The sequence below is a fragment of the Hemitrygon akajei genome, chromosome 16 (assembly GCF_048418815.1).
Source record: "Hemitrygon akajei chromosome 16, sHemAka1.3, whole genome shotgun sequence".
Classification (NCBI taxonomy): Eukaryota; Metazoa; Chordata; class Chondrichthyes; order Myliobatiformes; family Dasyatidae; genus Hemitrygon; species Hemitrygon akajei.
In genome coordinates this window covers 29972848-29990546 of record NC_133139.1, presented here as the reverse complement: position 1 = coordinate 29990546, position 17699 = coordinate 29972848, and the positions used below count along the sequence as shown (strand labels likewise).

Here is a 17699-nt window from a genome sequence, read left to right as displayed (position 1 = left end):
TTGATAGGCTAGGTGCTTTATCAATTTTTCAAAATACTCTACAATTTCAATAATCATTACTTTTGCAGATTTTGTGAATGCAGATCTTTTCATCATCCATTTTTCATCAAGCAAGCAATAAAGGGAAAATAAATTTTCAAAATAAATTAGTATGACATATAAACAGATTAGTAAAAACTTTTATAATTACATAAAGCAGTAAAAGTGTACTTCAGTTCCTTGGAAGATAGGAATGGGGAATTAATGTTGAGTAATGCGGAAATAGCCTATATTTTGAACAACTATTTTGGGTCAGACTTCATGGTAGAGGACACATCTAACATGCCAAAGAGAGACGTTATTAATGCAATAGGAGGTGAGATCCTCAATACAATTGCTATCACTAAGGAGGTAGGGCTGAGCAAACTAGTGGGTCTAAAGGTAGACAAGTCTTCTGGTCATGATGGAACACAACCCAGGGGACTGAAAGAAGTGGCAGAAGTTATAGTAGAGGCACTTATGATAATTTACCAAATTTCACCGGTGTCTTGGCAGTTTCCGGCAGACTGGAAGGCAGCAAGTGTCATACCACTGTTTAAAAAGGATGTAAGCTAGAGAAGGCAACTCTAGGCTAATTAGCTTCATGTCTGTATTTGGGAAAATGCATGAAATTATCATTAAGGAAAAGTAATGAGACATCTGGATAAAAATAGTTCCACCAGCAGACACAACATGGAGGGCAAGTCTGCTGACAAATTTACTGAAGTTCTTTGAGAATATAATGAGTGCAGAGGATAGAGGGAAACAGGTGTATGCTGTATACTTAAGATTTCCAGAAGTTGTTCGATAATGTGCCATATAAAAAGCTTATCCATAAGATAAAGATGCACAGAGTTGGGGATAATATATTGACATAGAAAGTAGAGTTGGGATAAATGAATTTTTTTCTGGTTGGCAATAAGTGCCTCAGGGGATTGTTGTTGGGCCTGCAACTATTCACAATATACATTAACAATTTGGAAGAGGGGATCATGTTTGCTTATGACACTAAATTGTGTGGAAAAGCAAATTGACCAAGAGGATATAGATAGCTTAAGTAAGTGGCCAAGGCTCCAGCAGATGGAGTACATCGTTGGTCATTACTTTGAAAGGAAATATAGAAGATCGGATTATTATTTATATAGTACAATATTGCAGCATGCCGTTGTGCAGAGCGACTTGGGACTGCTGGGTCATGAATTGCAAAAGGCAAATCTGTAAGTGCAACAGGTTAACAAGAAGGAAGATGGAATGTTAGAGGGATTGAATTTAGGAGCAGGGAGGTTATGCTGCAACTGTACAAGATACTGGTGAGCCATACTTGGAGTACTGGTGCAGCTTGGGTCTCCTGACTTGAGAAACGATATACTGACTTGGAGGCAGTGCAGAGGTGGTTTACCAAGTTGATTCTGAAAATAAGGGGGGATTAGCCTGTGATATGAGAGTCACCTGGGACTAAACTCGATGGAATTCAGAAGATTGGGAGATGGCATCTTATCCAAACTTACAAAATTATGAAAGGGATAGATATGATAGCTTCTGTCTCACTTTTGTTCCCCTTTCCATCCCTTCCCCTGCTCTTAATTAACACCCCATTTGTCCTCCACCACCTCATTTGGTTCCTTCTGCCCATTGCTTACATACCTAGCCACTTGAGTTTCCTTTCCCTTGCTTCACCTTTCCTACAGAGGCAGGAAAATGGTTTCAAAATGTAGTGAGACTAGAACTAGGGGATGTAGTTTCAAGATTCGGAGAAGTAGATTTAGGATGGAGGTGAAAAGGAACTGTTTTGCCTAAAGAGTAGTGAACCTGTGGAATTTTCTGCCCAAGGAAACAGCAGAGACGACCTCATTAAATAGATTTAAGACACAGTCAGATAGATTTTTGCATTGTAGGGCAATTCAGAGTTATGGGGAAAGGGCAGGTAGATGGAACTGAGTCTACATCCAGATCAGCCATGATCTTATTGAATGGTGGAGTAGGCACCAAGTGACTAAATGGGGATAGATAGCCTCTTGATCCTATTTCTTACATCCTCATGCTTCAAGCTCAGCCCAGGGGCTAAATTTATCAGGATAATCATTGGCTGTCATTCAAAAGTCTCAGAAAATAGCTTGTGAAGTCAAAGGTAGCAAACCTACTTCGCATTCTTTATTTGGTAAGTGCCCCTATTCTTTAGTCAATAGCACTTTACATACCATGAGTGAGAAAGGTTGTGAATTCGAGAAAATTACTAATGCAATTCACAGCTTGAAAGAAATCAGGCTACAACAAAAATGTAAAAAAAACTAACACTTTACAGGTTTTGTAAGCTGATTCCAGTTAGATGTGCATAAATTTAACATAAGGTAGATTAAAGCTTTTCGCTGTGGTAACATGTACTTCTGGAACCCTTTGCTAAACCTCACCTTAAGAGAATATGAATACCGTCAAATTGTTCAAATTAGGGAAAAAAGGCCTAAATTAATAATTAATTGTAAAATGCTAGGGTTCCACTCTCCAAAAAATATGAAAAGTAAAATAACACTATAATCCCACATAACCTACATAAAATAAACAAAGTGTTTTGTTAAATGTTTAATGTAATCCAGAAATACATTTTGATGTAATAATCTTACACAAACTTTTCAACCACATCAGTAATGATTTCCTCTAGGAGCTAAGGTTTTTTAGCAAAAAGAAACCACTTTCCAGCTCAGTCCTGTTGGGAGGGGTCGGGAGAGGATAGGATGGATTTTATTCCATTCTTATTTCAGAACTCTCAACTATTCAGTATAAAGAAAGCTACTATCAGTCCAAACAGGACAAGTTACAGAGACAGAAAACACAAACTGACCTACGCAGATCCCACCCCAAATTACATGGAGCAGTTCTGAAGAAATAAACGAAAAAATAATTTGGAGGTTTTTTGTCTTTTTCATTTTTGAACAAGGAAACATTACATACTAATCATTTCTGTGCTAAAATTTAACTATTACATTTCCGCTTCCAAGGCTTGCTGCAAAAGCAAGTAGACAGTAAAGGGAAAAGCACACTTTAATTTACAGCTCAGTAACCTCCCAGCATCTCCCTGTTTATCCCCCCAAATTTACCGAAGTTCTTGGTTACATCAAGAACAAAAATATTACTGTGTACAAAAAAGCCCAAATTGCAGGATTCTGTGAACACACAAGCATAACTCTTCAAAGAAATAAAAAAAAACAGCACAACACAAGTCCCAGTAATAACATTGGAAAAATGAGAAAACAGGACTTTTTGCCTAAAGTCCATTGTAAGTCACAGTCTGTTATTATTACTGTTGCTATGAGATGCAATCCTTGAAAATCCTCCTCTTCTAAGTTGCAAAATCTGACCTCTGTGCACTCATCTGCCAGAACATAAAGTGTGTGTATGGATAGGTGTGTGAAAGAGACAGACACTGATTAACGACAACTCATAACTTTGTGCACACTGGCTGTACTGAATAAAGTCCCATTGGAAAAGTGAAGTGCCTTGCTGAGCCATTCAAGAGTCAGAGAGCAAGTTTCACTCATCAATATGATGAGCCTCTGCATCCAAAACAGAAAATCAGTTGTTCCTCAGTCAACCATGTGAAAGCCATTAATTTGGACAAAACACAAGGATAGGAAGGCACAGGCTGCCAGTGAGATGTGCTGGGCCCAGTCTGGAGTTCATCTTCAACAATGCCTGAAAGAAAACACTGGTCTGGGGTGTCCACAGAGTTGCCTGCAAGTTCCTGGAGCAGAAACCTTGCAAGCGGAATATTTCCAATGTCGCTATGTACTTCCTGTAGTCTGTTTTTCATCTGTGTCACAAGGGCCTAAAACCAATACAGAAACAAGAATCAGTTAATCTGTACTAACTCTTTCTTTCTTAATTTGTATCTTCAAGATCCATAATATCAGATTTGTGAAAAATTCCAAGAAAAGAAAAACAACAATAAAACAGACCCTGGCATAATATAATTTTGAAATCTGTTTCCTCAAATATTTTTAAAATTAAACTGATTGTCATAGTTGAAAAATGAAATCACTTAAGTTTTATCATCAGACTGGAATGCAAAGCAACACTCAATTCATTCTGGAATGTGACATAAGAACTGAATTACATGACTCTTAACAGAGCTTAGAACAGAAGTCCACTACTACAATTACCACAAGAACAATAAATCTTTTAAGAGCAGGAAATGTTTCAGATAGTATTAAAACTTTTAAGGATTCCAGAATATTTATCTAGAGTGATTTCAGACAATCAAGTATTAATTAAAAAACATTAGAAAACATCTGCAATTATATAGTGGCTTTCAAAACCTTTGAAAACCATTGTAGTAAGCTCCATAATCAAAATGTAATAATGACCATAGTCTGCATTTAAGAATTGCAATGGACTATAAACATAGTGTTTGACGTTTTGCACTGAACAAACATGGCATTGGCTTATTGCTTTATTTTTTGTTTAGGAAAAATGGCAGAGGTGACCTAACATCTTTAAAATCATGAATTAATTTGAGAGATTAGGAACAGAGAGAAGCTTTCCAATTTTGGAGAAGGATAAAACTATTAGCAGGTCACTAAGAAACCTGAGAAGGAACTTAGAAGAACTTCATTACCCAATGAGTGGTGAAAAAGTGGAATTGCAGTAGTAATAATTAAACTGATAACCGTGAGCCACTGTATTCAGTTAGTGGGTCTAAATTCCAAAATAGCATGATTGGAGTCCCTTTTTTAGTTCAAGATAATGTGCTAGCATACTAGGTGGTGACAAAGTTTAAAAATTAAGCAGGAAAATGTAGTTTTTAATCAATGTCTGCCACACTGTCAATAGATTTATATTGTATAGATTGTTCGAGAGGCTTTAAGAGAAGAATTCAAGGCCTGCACTGCATCACTTTTTGGTATTAAAGTTGTTCTTTCTCAGAACCATTAGTAATTCAAATAACATCTTGTGACATGTGGTAAAACAGGTTGCATCAGATGATGAAGTGATGTAACAATTTGGCTCCAAGTTTTCATTGAGATCATTCCTATTGAATCTGCATGCTTAATTTCCCATTTCCTAACATATGTTACTTTGAAGGAAGGTCACACAGATGGATCAGCTATCAAATGTGTTTGCATTTCAGTTCTAATGTGTAATCCATTAATATTTTCTCAAACAGGTAATGCTCTAATACATCAATTCATCTGTTTTGGTACCTTGTGGAATGCAGTGTTTGATGACAATCTTCAGCTATCATTACTCTAACGCCTCCCACTAATTTACTACTGTCTTAAGATTTTACAACATTCTTTCCCGTGTCAAAAGTATTGAAGTAATGCCTGATGATGCCATGGCAGGGCAATCTTGTTTTGTTCTCAAATTTTAGGTAAAAGTACATTAATAAGGAAGATTCTTCATATTCCAACAAAAGCATCCAAAAAAGATTCCTTGGTCATTGTAAACAGTTTTTGTAATGGTATCTAAGGTATTCCTTTGGTACCTTGTTAAGCCTAGATCATCCTCTAATATATACTCAGCTAACTGGTTTAAACTGTAACAAGCCTCTCACAGAAACTGCACAATTGTTTTGATTTTCTTTGTGGTTCTGTCTCATTTTCAATGTCTAACTTAAAGGCATGCATTTTAGGTAAGATTGGGTCAGGTTCACCCAAGATGTAGTTACTTAAAAACAGATCTGAAAAAAACTCAATTTACAAATCAGGAAAATTAAAATTAGACACCCTTTGGCCTATGGAGGGCCTCTTATAGGGGTTTTAGGAAAAATAAGTAATAGTGTGTGCACATCCTTATAATAAACCTAACTTACATGCAATATTTTGGATTCCTACATTGTTCAATTACTGAGTTATGCATGGAAACATGGGATATTTAATTATATATCTTTAGATAATCCCATGTCAAAGCTCATCCAATAAAAAACAGCTCTAACATTACAGTACTTCTTCAGTAATGTACACCTGTTGAATCCACAACCTTTAAAATCACAGGCAAGAAAGTCAGCATTGAGCCACAGTTGCAATCATGAGAAGCAAATTATCTAGAAGTGGTATAGTATTAATTCCTCCTTTGGTTTAATCAGCAATGAATCCAATTAGCAGCTATTTTGGATCTAATCTTTGGCAGCAGATGTTACTTCTGGATCTAATCTTCAGCACCAGATTTTCAGGTAAGTATTTGGCATGTTCACAAACTACCTCAACACAGAACAGATCACTTAGCCTTTTGAAGTTTACTTTGTACTCCCCCCCCCCCCCACCACTTGCACTTACTTTAATCCCACTCCCCTCCTCTTTCTCAAGTGTTTAAACCTTTTTAAAGATGCAGTCCATATCTATTTCAAATCAATTAAAAGGCTTTTAATGGTAGTTTTAAACATAATCAGTCAGAGCTTCATTTGTATTTTTTATGCCTTGCAAACGAATGAACAAAAGCTATCCCATTATAATTTTCAATCTGGCAAGGATACAGTAGGGTAGCAGTCATTGCTTGCACTTTATGTAATGAAACTGATAACTTCTGTGCCTCAGCCTGACTCTGGACTCTTTCAGGTTCTGTTGTGGGATAGTGCTGGCCGCTACATTATTGGAGGGCTGTGATGAATTTGAATGTGGAGGAAATGCCTGTTTTTGTCACCTGAAGACATTTGGATGTTTCCCTTGCAACTACCACAGGGATGAATAAGCTTTTGAATGAATGACAAGAGATGGATAAATTAGAGTCTTTTATCATTAGGTAAAGAGACAAGTTTCATCTGTGATGCTTAACTATGCCAATTATATTACAACTCAATTACAAAACTAGGGCAGCAGTTGTTCAATCAGGATCAAGTGCATATTTTAAATCAAGCCTAATGCAGCATACAATGAAATGAGTGCCAATGACAATATTTGATCATTTCAATGCCAATTAACTTCAAGCAGGTTGCAACAGTATTCCAATGATCACACATAATAACCACCTTTATTACCTGGGTAACTATGATAGGTACTAAATGTAGGAAGATAACATGGTTGGCAACTTAACTCCTGGCACCAAGAAGAAAATGAGGACTATTTTAAGAAAACAAACTATCAGGTTTTTGTCCATTTGCACATTACTCTGACATTCCTAAACTGTAAAAGGTGTTATCCCAGAATTCCATACATAACTGGCCCAATTCCATGGGAGGGGGGTGAAGAGAGAGGGGAGGACAACTAGGAATGGAGAATAATACCAATTCAAAACACAAAGTTTTAAAATGCTGTACATTACCCTTTGCAATATTATAATCCCATACAAACTTCTGCCTGAACCCGCATAAGAACTTAACAAATAATGTTACACAATTTAACAAACTTCTTTGGAACAGAGCCTCAGAAGCGATTTGATAGAGCCACTGAAAATTTATGAAGGGTCTATCGACAGAGCAATTCTTTCCACTGACACAAGAGTCAAGACCCAAGACCCAGAGGACAGAATGAAGGTGAAAGAACCAAAAGCAACAACATTAAAAGAGATGTTATAAATAAAATAGATAATGGTGAGATAGATTCCGTTCTAGAGTTTGGAAATGAGACAATTAAGCATTTGAGAAAAATAAAATTTGCACGACTTTAGCAAGAAGGCCAGCTGGCAGGATTGGCTGTGTTGTTTTTGCATAAAGCTGTTAACACACTCGGTGGACGTGCTTCTGTTCTGTGACTTTTCTGAGATTGTATGAAATATGGAAATTATGTACTGACATTGCTTACCACTGTATCGTTAAACACATTCTAAATGGTTACAGGGCCACATTATTTCCATATGTCTTAGATTTCAAATAGCAAAAGGAATAAATTTTAGAAAATCTGAACGACGATGTAATAGAGCATAATCTGAATAAAACTTTCAAAAGGAAACATCAAAAAAGAATTTTAGTAACCATCAACTATATTTCTATGTCTCTAACTAATTAAAGCATTGAGGATGATTGAAACATCGAGGCAAACGCTGAGGAGAGTGAGTGGTTCTCGGAGAGACCACTGGTTCGAGTCAATGCTCTTGGAGTTGTTATTGGAATTCTGGGATTTATCGATTGGACTGTAGTTCCTATTGGCCTCTTTCAGTTCTATGTTTTTTATGTTCTTGATATGCAGGCTAGGTGTTTGGGATTTGATGTTCTTGTAGTTTCTCCATGTGCATGATCTGCTAGTTTTTGTGTGAGGGAGGGTGGGGGTGGGGCTTGCAAGTTTTTGTTTCTTATTCTTTTCATGTGAGAGATGGGATTAAGGTACTTCAACTGTTTTTTGTATTTTATGGCCATCTATGATAGCCATATGATTTTATATATATACACACACACACAAACCCCATTTCCAGAAATGTTGGGATATTTTCTGAAATGCAATAAAAACAAAAATCTGTGATATGTTAATTCACGTGAACCTTTATTTAACTGACAAAAAGTACAAAGAAAAGATTTTCAATAGTTTTACTGACCAACTTAATTGTATTTTGTAAATATACACAAATTTAGAAATTGAAGGCTACAACACACTCAACAAAAGTTGGGACAGAGGCATGTTTACCATTGTGTTACATCACCTTTCCTTTTAATAACACTTTTTAATTGTTTTGGAACTGAGGATACTAATTGTAGTAGATTTGCAATTGGAAATTTTGTCCATTCTTGCTTGATATAAGACTTCAGCTGCTCAACAGTCCGTGGTCTCTGTTGTCTGATTCTCCTCTTCATGATGCGCCATACATTTTCAATAGGAGATAGATCTGGACTGGCAGCAGGCCAGTCAAGCACACGCACTCTGTGTCTACAAAGCCACGCTGTTGTACCCCGTGCAGAATGTGGTCTGGCATTGTCCTGCTGAAATAAGCATGGACATCCTGGGAAGAGACGTCACCTTGATGGCAACATATGTCTCTCTAAAATCCTAATAAACGTCTCAGAGTCAATGGTACCTTCACATACCTGCAACTCACCTATGCCGTGGGCACTGATGCACCCCCATACCATCACAGATGCTGGCTTTTACACCTTTCACTGATAACAATCAGGATGGTCGTTTTCATCTTTGGCACGGAGAACTTGACGCCCGTTTTTTCCCGAAAACTAGCTGAAATGTGGACTCATCTGACCACACCACACGGTTCCGCAGTCTTTCGGTCCATCTGAGATGAGCTTGGGTCCAGAGAACTCGCCGGCGTTTCTGCATAGAGTTGATGTATGGCTTCCTCCTTGTGTAATACAGTTTCAAGTTGCATTTCTGGATGCAGCGATGGACTGTGTTAAGTGACAATGGTTTTCCGAAGTACTCCCAAGGTCAGGTGGCTATAATCGTCACAGTAGCATGACGGTTTCTTAGGCAGTGCCGCCTAAGGGCTCGAAGATCACGCGCATTCAACAGTGGTTTCTGACTTTGCCCTTTATGCACTGAGATGTCTCTGAATTCTCTGTATCTTTTCACAATATTATGTACTGTAGATGTTGAAAGACCTAAATTCTCTGCAATCTTGCATTGGGAAATGTTCCTTTTGAACTGACTAACAATTCTCTCATGAATTTTGGCACAAAGGGGTGAGCCACGACCCATCCTTGCTTGCAAAGACTGAGCCTTTGATGGATGATTCTTTTATACCCAGTCATGATACCTCACCTGCTACCAATCAGCCTGCTTAATGTGGAGTCTTCCAAACCGCTGTTACTTGAATATTCTGTGCACTTTTCAATCTTATTTTAACTCTGTCCCAACTTTTGAGTGTGTTGCAGCCATCAAATTCTAAATTTGTGTATATTTACAAAATACAATTAAGTTGGTCAGTAAAACTATTGAAAATCTTTTCTTTGTACTTTTTTCAGTTAAATAAGGGTTCACGTGAATTAACATATCACAGATTTTTGTTTTTATTGCATTTTGGAAAATATTCCAACTTTTCTGGAAATGGGGCTTGTATATATACCTCTACTTTTAATATACCAAATAATTTGGCTTCCACAGCAGTACGTGGCAATGAAGTCCACAAACTCACCACCCTCTGAAGACAAAATTCAGAGTTGTATTCCACATACATATTTTGATAATAAAATGAAGCTCTGAACCTTATAGAATGATATATAACTAGGGGACACATACTAATATTTAACTTATAATACTATGTTTCTTGGCTTTCTGCATAAAAGTGCTTGTTCATAAAAAAATCTCGTTTACTTACTTGAAGACAAAAACCCGCATTTCTATTTCAGAGATTTACATACGTGGTGTATGAATAAGTGGAATTGAAAGGATTAAACTTATCCACTTGGAATTGTTAAAGAAACTATTTTGTTTTTAAGAAATTCGTCAGAAGTACTTATTCTAAGACCATATGTGACATAGGAGCAGAATTAGGCCTTTCAGCCCATTGAGGTTGCTCTGCCATTCAGTCATTTGATTTATTACCCCTCTCAACCCTATTCTCCTGCCTTCTTTCCATAACCTTTGATGTCCTTACCAATCAAAAACCTACGAACCTCTACTTTTAATGTACCAAATAATTTGGCTTCCACAGCAGTACGTGGCAATGAAGTCCACAAACTCACCACCCTCTGAAGATCCTCCTCATCTCTCTTTTAAAGAGATATCATTTTATTTGACATTGAGATTGTATGTGGCTCAGGTAACAATCCAGAACCCTTTTGATTCCATGCCTTAATCTAATACCAAGCTGCTCCATCAGCACAACCTCTTTCCTTGTTCTTCCCATGTCACTGGTACTACATGGACCCCAACAACTGGATCTTTCCCCTCCCACTACAAATTCCTCTGCAGGTCAGGTGAGCCTTCAGGACTCCTGATCATTGTTACAGAAAATTGTATCTTTTCCTGTATGTGCCATTTCCAATTACAGCTACACTTCTCTTCTCCCTCTGGAATGGTTCCCTGAACCACAGTGTCATGGTACCACACTGGAAGCTGTAGGAAGGCAGGGGTTAACACATTGTCCAATAGGCAAAGATAAAGATTGAAGAGAGTGCAGACAGCCCAGACAAGGAAGGTCTTTGAAGAGCATCGCTTTCCTTTGCAGAGCAGGTTCACCTTACTGGAGACGAGCTAAGAATGGAAGAAGATACAGAAGCCTGAAGGCACACATTCAGTGATTCAGGATCAGCTTCTTCTCCTCTGCCATCCGATTATGGACTTTCAACTCATGAACACTACACTACTTTTTAAATTTTTTTTGCACTACTTATTTTAACTTAATTATTTAATAGACATAGGTTATTTACTGTAATTCCGTTTTTTCCTCTATATTTATCATGTACTTCATTGTATTTCTGCTGTAAAGTTAACAATTTTCACAACAAATTCTGATGACATTAAACCTGATTCAGATTCTGAATATAATGGAGGTATGCAAAACGCGCACACACACCAACTAAAGGACAATTGCTTTTCTGACTTCAAAGTATCATCAGTCATCAGCTTGTATTTTTTATTGACTTTCATCACCTCTGTTGTGAATAGCGATGGATCTTGCATACAAAAAGTTCAAACATACAGTTAACCAAATGATCAATACCCAGTAACTGCTAGTCAATTCTATATAAAAATAGCATTTTCTGTTCTGACTTTAGAACAGTGTGGTGGACAGGGGCCATGCTGTTCTCCTGTGCACAAGCAAAATCAAAATCACCCACAAAATGCTGGAGGAACTCAGCAAGTCAGACAGCATCTATAGAAATCAATAAATACTCTACATTTGAGGCCGAGATCCTTCTTCAGGACTGAAATGGAAGGGAGAAGAATAAAGTATGATTGAGCAGTGAGTGCATATGTTCAGAGTCCCATTAATCGGAGATAACACCACCAGTTTGAGCAAGTCTTAGAAAGTCAATTCCAAATTTTCAGTAGCAATGTGTTTTATTCCCAGATGAATCACTGTTACCCTTTCAACAGCATATCCTCTGCTAGATTTTTAGTAATGCCACAGGATACCTGCTCTAAAAAAATGCAAGCAGGCACATCTGCAAGATACGCATCAGTAATTTTTAACAAATAGCAGTCTTGAAATGTAGCAGCCAAATGCTAAGAAATTCAATGGTGGCGAGGACTTGGTTATATTCGAGTTCAAGGAATATTACTTATATCTTCTGATAAGGCACAGTATAAAATTTCAAATTCAACTATGTGTATTCAACAACTCCAGCCAAGTAGTCAGTCCAGTTATTTTATATTTTTTCTATTTACGATGTAGGAGATAATTTGCCTCATCAAGTTTACACTGGTTCTCAGAGCATTCTCATCAGTCTCAATTCCCCATATGTTCCCCTGTAAGATATCCTCTCTCACGTGCCCATCCAATTCTCTTTAATTCTTCTGCAAACCAGGAACAATTTAAAGTTACCAGTTACCCTACGGACATTATCTTTAGGACATGGAAATAAACTGGATGAAATCAACAGGGTTCATGTAAAATCTCCAGATTCACCATCAGGAGTGAAGCTCATTCACTGCAGCTATGCCACAGCAGCACTAAATACCATGTCAACCCCCAAGTCTCACATTGCTAGCATTCAGCTTTTTTCTCTCCCCACTTCTATTCGTTGCAGATTTCATTTGTCCTCTGTTATATATGCCTGTCTAACCTACCTTTTTGTTATACACTTGTCATTATCACTCTCTTTCAGCTGGTATCACCCGACTTCTAACATTCAATCTCACCCCTCAACACACTATCACAAGCTTCTGTTTTGTTCTCTTTGCCCCAGCACCCTGCCACACATCATCTCTCTGCGCCTTAAAACTAATTTTGTCCCTATCATTGAAAGGCCATTCACTTGAATTGTTAACTTCCATTACATCTGATACCTGCTGCCCTACTGAATATATTCAGTATCTTCAGTTAGTCCTGACGAAGGGTCTGGGCCTGAAACGTCAACAGTGCTTCTCCTTATAGATGCTGCCTGGCCTGCTGTGTTCCACCAGCATTTTGTGTGTGTTGTTTCAGTATCTTCTGTTTGGATTCCAAATTCCTACATGAGCTCCATGTTGCTTTTGAATTTGTGCTTAAATCAGCTACCCTAACACCAGAATCATCTACAGGCAATTCAATAAAGTAGACGAACAATGTAACTTTAAGAAAAAAAAATCAAGACTTTTAAATAATTGAAGGCCAATAATAGTCAGCATTACTTTACTTTCTATATTACAAAAGAAGCAAGAACCCTACAGATGTTGAAAATCTGAAATAAAAACAGAAAAAACAAGGTTCAGAAGATGGACTTTTATTTATTTCCATTTTATTTTTAGGATTATACCCTCCAATCAAAGTCCAATGTTCTACCTAATGTAAGGCTGGACACTCATGACCTCAAGGTCTCTCCATCAGAAAGAATTAAATTAAAATATTCTTTAAGAATGGATGTTTCCTTTTGGCTTTTAGCCCTTTATACTTCTAAAAATTGTTGAAGTCAACAAGATTGAACTTGATCCCTGAAAGGTATCCACAACAATTTATATGCTCTCTGTAGTTTGTAAACAAAGGGTATAAAAAGAGACATTAAGATACAAAGGGGATGACATTTTCACATATCTTAGGGAATTTGGAACACAGTTATCTTAAATTTACAACAAATGGAAGTTACTTCATTGGAGTTGCTGACGGTAATTGCTTAGCAGATATTAATGTGTCGTCTAACAAATTACAGGTTTAAGCAATCCATTACTTATCTTCCAATATCAAGCTTACCACTTGTTGTTGTAGCAGGAGCGAGAACTCCATCATCATCATCACTATCTTCCTCATTTGACTGTGTCACTCCTGATTCTGAAGTTATACAAGGAGGTTCTGGCTCCTGCTCAGAACGACTTCTCAATGCCAAAATACGGTGATGTAGCGCTGCATACAGCTGTCCAGCATCTTTTGAACTGGCCTATAAGAAGTCCAAAAAATAATTCTATAGAATAAAACAGATTATCTCTTAGGAGGAGAAATTTAATCATTAAATCTTTATGTATACTTGCATCTTGCGGTGTAATTTTACTGCTTTTGTGATCAGTGAGCTGAAGGAGGAAATTGCGTCCATGCAGGAAACAGTGGACCACTCCCAGGCTAGGCCACGTGTTTGCAATAAATTCTCTCTTCTGTCCTTCTCTTCTGTGTGTTTCTGTCTATTCCCACTCCTACCAACCCTCAGCCACCCCTACAGTCTTTCTACAACTCCTTCTCCTATTTTAGAGGGTTTGTCTCTTTGCCCTGTTCCTCTTCTGCCTGTGAGCCTGAAGTAAGGCAATAATCGTGAAGCCTGAGGTGTTAGAATAGATGAAGCGCTATTGAGGCAAACATACCGAAATTAGAAAGACTTTGACACCTTGGTCCTCAGCATCCATGGCTGTGATCCGAATACTCTTTTCACTAGCTTTATCAATTTGCATTTGAGCCCATAGTTTGGTATTCAGAATCAGTCGAAGGCTGCCCTGAGTCCGCATCACTGCAATAAAGCAACAACAATAGTACAGTCAATGATGCAGTTACCTTAGTTTCTTTAGAAAAAGATTTATACTACAATATTTTTAAAAGATATGAGTGCCCAGGGCAAATCTATTTGAAGATTTCCATCATTAAGTGCTCAGTTGAAATTGTTCTACTATTTTGGGGATTTGGTTCAAAAAATGTCTTTCTTTACAATTATTCCTTTTTGTCATGAACAACACAGGATGTACAGTGAGTTAGACTTTGGTGGCTATTCCCATTTTTTTTCCTACACTGGTTTCCCATAACAAAATGTTATATAGAAGTGAACAGTTCGTTTAGAAGACAGGATTTTGTTTTTACAAACTCTGAAAGATCAGAAGGGCCAACCTTCACTCTTCCTTTCCCTTTGCATGATTTCTTCATCCCAGGAGATAAGCCAGCCACAACATTCATATTTCTCCCACTCTGACTCCTACAAGGACTCCATTTCATTCTCCAAGTTCCTTGGTTTCCACTCCATTTGCTTTGATATTGAGATTTTTCATACAGGTGCCTCTGAAATGTCTTGTTTCTAGACCTCCCTCAATCATAGATCACATACCAGCAAAGTTCAGTCAGTATGTGCACATCATCATTTTGCTTTAGACAAAGTAGGTACTAACCTTGAACTTTTAATTACTTACTGAAAAAATTTTCCATTATAATTTTTTCACAAGATTTTACAAGTTAAACAAACTAAAATGTCAACTTTCATAGATCATAAACTTTTAGTAAGTTCTATAAATTGACTTTATCAAACAGTACAGTAGTAGAACACATACCTAGCCTTGACTGCAATGCTCCATCATCACCAGATGCCATATCATTGAGCCTCAAAAGACCTCTTCCCCTTTCTACCCAGGTCTGTGACGTCTTGTCAAACACAAATAACTTGCATTGTATCTGAAATTAATCAAGAAGATTCTGAAGCCAAGAAATAGTAGCTTTCCAATCAGCGGGTTAAATTTCCAGACCCCATGCAGATTGATATTCAACTAAAACAAGAACGAAAGATGAGGAGATCTGCAGATGCTGGAAATCCAAGCAAAACACTGGAGGAACTCAGCAAGCAGCATCTATGGAAAAGAGTAAACAATCGCCGTTTCTGGCCAAGGCCCTTTGTCGGTCCTGATGAAGGGTTCTGGCCCGAAACATCAACTGTTTACTCTTTTCCATAGATGCTGTCTGGCCTGCTGAGTTCCTCCAGCATTTTACGTGATGAAAGATAATTATTGTGAAATATGATAGCACATGATTTCAAACTGTAAATGCCACTGAAATCTGTTTATAATATTTTATTTGCTTTTGAAAAGCTATCTTAGTGAGTTCATTCCTCAATTTCTTCTCCTAATGAGTTTATGTAATGCTTTAACACAAGGGCTCCCTTCTTTGGAGCTAAATGTTTGCTTAGTTCTTTTTACTTGTTTTTAATCAAACCTGAAAGAAGTCTGAGTGGTGCATTATTAGGTGGTATAGGCATAAAATTACAAAATCTTTTGAAGAATTATTTAAGATATTACATAGCATCCAGATTCATTAGACATCCATTTGAAAGAGACCACAGGGCCAAAGTAGACAAATGGAACTGATAGTACAGGAAACACATGAGAATAAAACTTTAAGAAACAGGTATGGATCTTTGCATATAGAACTCAAAGCATATTCAAAAAAAGACATATTAAAGTATGGTAACTTGAATGCTACTTTTTACTTTTTCACTCTCTACAATTTATTACAAATTACATGAACCTCTTGCTTAGGAAATATATCTGCAATATTAAAATTTAAACACTGGGAAGTTAGGCCTATTACTTATATTGTAGTGACAAAACAGATAATGTTATCGCAAGACACTTATACTTACCTGTCATTCAACCACAAAGTATCATGATACAAAGCTACAGAGCAACAATTATTGTAAAGCTGTTTAATTTTAACATGTAAAACATAATTGCTATGTTCCACATTTAATGTTTGACTTTACACTCTACTTGGTCAAGTCCTTGTTGATCCTTGCAGCATTTTCAGCAAAAGAAAGTTACTTTCGCAGCAAACCCCTGTAACCTACAAATATTTTTTAATGAATGTATTCTTCTGCTCAATGCAAGACTATAATGGTTCTCATGAAAATGACCATAAGAGATTTTGTTATCCTATTTGAATCTTTTAAGGGGATGCATTTTGTCAAACTAAAAAGATGTTTCTGAACACAGGAAAATCCCCCCAAAAGCTGGATTTATTGAAGATCATCAAACAGCCTTCAGTTACAATATTCTCTTTAACTATAGGCCATTCAATGCTTAAATTTAGAGCCAGCAATCTGCCGGAAGATCTATGCAGTCAAGCAGCATCTGTGAGAGTAAAAGAATTGCCAGTGTTTCAGGTTGAGACCTACAATAAAGATTGAGAGCAGAGAGGCAAGATGACCAATAGAAAGAGAAGAGCAGCACTAAGACAGAAGTCTAAAGTAATCAGTGAACTAAGGAAGGCTATAAGATGACAGGCAGAGGAGCAGGGGTAGACTGGGATGCAGTAGCTGGTGAATGATAAGATTGAGGCAGAGGAAAAAGTTTGGGAAAAAAAAAGTTAGATGGAGTAGCATGGAGAGGCATTAGATGGAGAAGCATTGATCGTGTGGATAATCAAAAAGGCTTTTTCCCAGGGCTAAAATGGCTAACATGAGAGGACACAGTTTTAAGGTGCTTGGAAGTAGGTACAGAGGAGATCTTAGGGGTAAGTTTTTTTTTTTTTACGCAGAGAATGGTGAATGTGTGGTAGTGGAGGCGGATACAATAGAGTCTTTTAAGAGACATGGAGCTTAGAAAAATAGAGGGCTAAGGGTAACCCTAGGTACTTTCTAAAGTATGTACATGTTTGGCACAGCGTTGTGGGCCGAAGGGCCTGTACTGTGCTGTAGGCTTTGTTTCTATGAAAACATCAGGGGAGAGGAGTGTGAAGAAGGTTGGAGACAGCTAATAAATGCTTAAATTTAATACACCCAACATATTTCCCAGTGTGCCTCTGTTTAACATCCATTCTAAAGATGGAAAAGCATATTAAAAACATGCTTGAATTTCCAGCAACCTTCAGATCAGAAGGATTCAACAGTTTCAAGGAGTACTGAATTTAGCAAAGGTTCATAATTTCTTAGAATCTGGTACATCCAGGAACCTAGGCATGAAGTATTGAGAAGGTAGGGGTGGTCCCTTCTAGAC

At 37.4% G+C, this 17699-nt stretch overlaps 1 protein-coding gene across 6 annotated transcripts in view; it reads right to left on the bottom strand.

The window, feature by feature from the left end:
- Positions 1-2582: 2582 nt before the first annotated feature.
- Positions 2583-17699, bottom strand: part of ranbp3b (RAN binding protein 3b) — a 325996-nt gene continuing 310879 nt past the window's right edge. For all 6 annotated transcript variants that reach the window (XM_073068586.1, XM_073068583.1, XM_073068587.1 and 3 more), the window contains 4 exons: positions 15267-15387; positions 14319-14461; positions 13720-13903; positions 2583-3838 (listed from right to left, as the gene is read on the bottom strand). In XM_073068586.1, coding sequence (XP_072924687.1) covers positions 3795-3838; positions 13720-13903; positions 14319-14461; positions 15267-15387 — 492 coding nt within the window. In that variant the 3' untranslated portion in view covers positions 2583-3794. The remainder of the gene's footprint in view (positions 3839-13719; positions 13904-14318; positions 14462-15266; positions 15388-17699) is intronic.